General features: G+C 48.0%; 1 protein-coding gene across 1 annotated transcript in view; it reads left to right on the top strand.

Annotated features, from left to right (window-relative positions):
- The first annotated feature begins 1,831 nt into the window (after nt 1-1,831).
- The window catches only part of CACHD1 (cache domain containing 1), a 236,150-nt gene continuing 235,798 nt past the window's right edge, over nt 1,832-2,183 (top strand). The window contains exon 1 of the mRNA XM_010840232.1: nt 1,832-2,126. Coding sequence (XP_010838534.1) covers nt 1,832-2,126 — 295 coding nt within the window. The remainder of the gene's footprint in view (nt 2,127-2,183) is intronic.

The raw sequence follows: 2,183 nt of genomic DNA, 5'->3' as shown, positions 1-2,183 counted from the left end.
AGACAGCCTTCAGAATGGACTGGTTGGATCTCCTTGCAGTCCAAGGGACTCTCAAGAGTCTTCTCCAACACCACAGTTCAAAAGCATCAATTCTTCGGCGCTCAGCCTTCTTCACAGTCCAACTCTCGCATCCATACATGACCACTGGAAAAACCATAGCCTTGACTAGATGGACCTTTGTTGGCAAAGTAATGTCTCTGCTTTTCAATATGCTATCTAGGTTGGTCATAACTTTCCTTCCAAGGAGTAAGCGTCTTTTAATTTCATGGCTGCAATCACCATCTGCAGTGATTTTGGAGCCCAAAAAGATAAAGTCTGACACTGTTTCCACTGTTTCCCCATCTATTTCCCATGAAGTGATGGGACCAGATGCTGTGATCTTCGTTTTCTGAATGTTGAGCTTTAAGCCAATTTTTTCACTCTCCACTTTCACTTTCATCAAGAGGCTTTTGAGTTCCTCTTCACTTTCTGCCATAAGGGTGGTGTCATCTGCATATCTGAGGTTATTGATATTTCTCCTGGCAATCTTGATTCCAGCTTGTGCTTCTTCCAGCCCAGCGTTTCTCTGCATAGAGAAAGCCCAGCGTTTCTCTGCATAGAGAAAGCCCAGCGTTTCTATACTCTGCATAGAAGTTAAATAAGCAGGGTGACAATATTGATACCAAGTGTCAATTCAATTCTGGAGATGGAAGACAATAGATAGATTTGTTTTAATCCCATCACTAATTCAAGAATCATTTTTACTTACTTTGTGTACTTACTTTGTACTTTGTGCTTGGTACTGAGCTAAGTGTGGATGATGGAGAAGTGGATTGGCCCCTGCCTTCAAGAAGCTTACCTTACTTCCAGGAAGTGTTATGTAAAACAAGCATTGTACATAATAAGTGACATTGTTAAGAAGCCTGTGTGCCTCTCAAGGGCAGATAGAATGGAGAGTGTCACAAATGAAAATATAGAGTATAGCAGAGAAGCAGTGATGGGGGAACTCAGAACCGAAAAAGAATCTTGAGGTAATATGGGCCAGGGAAAGCTTGCGTTTTTAATACAATACCGTGAACAAGTAAAACAGAAGGTTTTGCTGTAAAGTGAAGAGAGCACCAAATCCAGGTTCTGGTCCTGCTAAGGCCTCTGCTAGACAGCCTTCACCTTCTCAGGCATGACTCTGGACTCTAGGAACCTACAAGCAGGAACCTGGCTTGGAAGAATGGTGGCCTTACCACCCCCCCACCCCCACCCCCACCCCACCCTCATCTATATGTTTCAGGTGCTTCCAACAGGTGATTTCTCAGACAGCCTAAGCCAGGAGTCAGGAGTAGGCAGGAAGGAAGGAAATTCCCTTCCCCCGCTGCAGAGAATAGATGTCTGGAGTGAATTCCAGCTCAGTAATTTTGGGGGTTTTGTTTTGTTTTTTGCTTTTGATGAGATCAGATGGTTCATTTCCAAAAAGAGACAGAAAGAACTACGTCCTATTTAAGAGCAATAGTCTCCGACTGCTTAAAGTCTGGATTTGCCTCTTATCCCCTGGGTGACCTTCGGCAATTTATTCCACCTCTCTAAGCCTCAGTCTTTGTTACCTAAAATTTGGGGATAAAGATACATACCTCACAGGGATGTGGTGGGGATTAAAGGATAATGTATACAAACCCCAGAGCACTGGGCCGGGCACATAGTAGTTGGTTAAAAACAAAAAGGAATCCGTTGATCTAACAAATGCTAGCTATTGTTACTGGTAACACCGAAGGGGAGCAGTGGACCCACAAATGGCAGTCCCGTCCTTCACAAATCTCTGCCAGGCAGAAAGCCAGCGTCCTAGAACTTAAAGGGACTTTCGATGGTGGGATCCCGGAGTCCCTTCGCGGGGGCAGAGGTGGTGAGAGCTGGGGTGGATAGCTGTCCCCGGCAACCAGAAGGTTCCAGGGACCCCCACCCCGTGCAGGTCTGGTACCCGAGCCGAGAGCCTGTTCTCGGGCCCGCAGCGTCTCCAGGGGCCGGTTCTGAGGCGGGAGCCGGGCAGAGAGAGGAGGGGCGACCGGGGGAATGCCCCCGCCTCTCTCCCCGCTTCCATAAATCACCGCAGCCGCGGCGGCTGCCGGGCCGGGAAGTGCACGGAGCCGGAGCGCAGCGTGGTGGCACCAGACACCTCCCTTTCCCCCGCCGCTGGCTTTCTTTCTTTCTTTCAGCTT

The sequence above is a fragment of the Bison bison genome, unplaced genomic scaffold (genome assembly GCF_000754665.1).
Source record: "Bison bison bison isolate TAMUID 2011002044 unplaced genomic scaffold, Bison_UMD1.0 scf7180017846569, whole genome shotgun sequence".
NCBI lineage: Eukaryota > Metazoa > Chordata > Mammalia > Artiodactyla > Bovidae > Bison > Bison bison.
The sequence above is the reverse complement of the archived record's forward strand: the minus strand, read 5'-3'. Positions and strand labels throughout refer to the sequence as shown.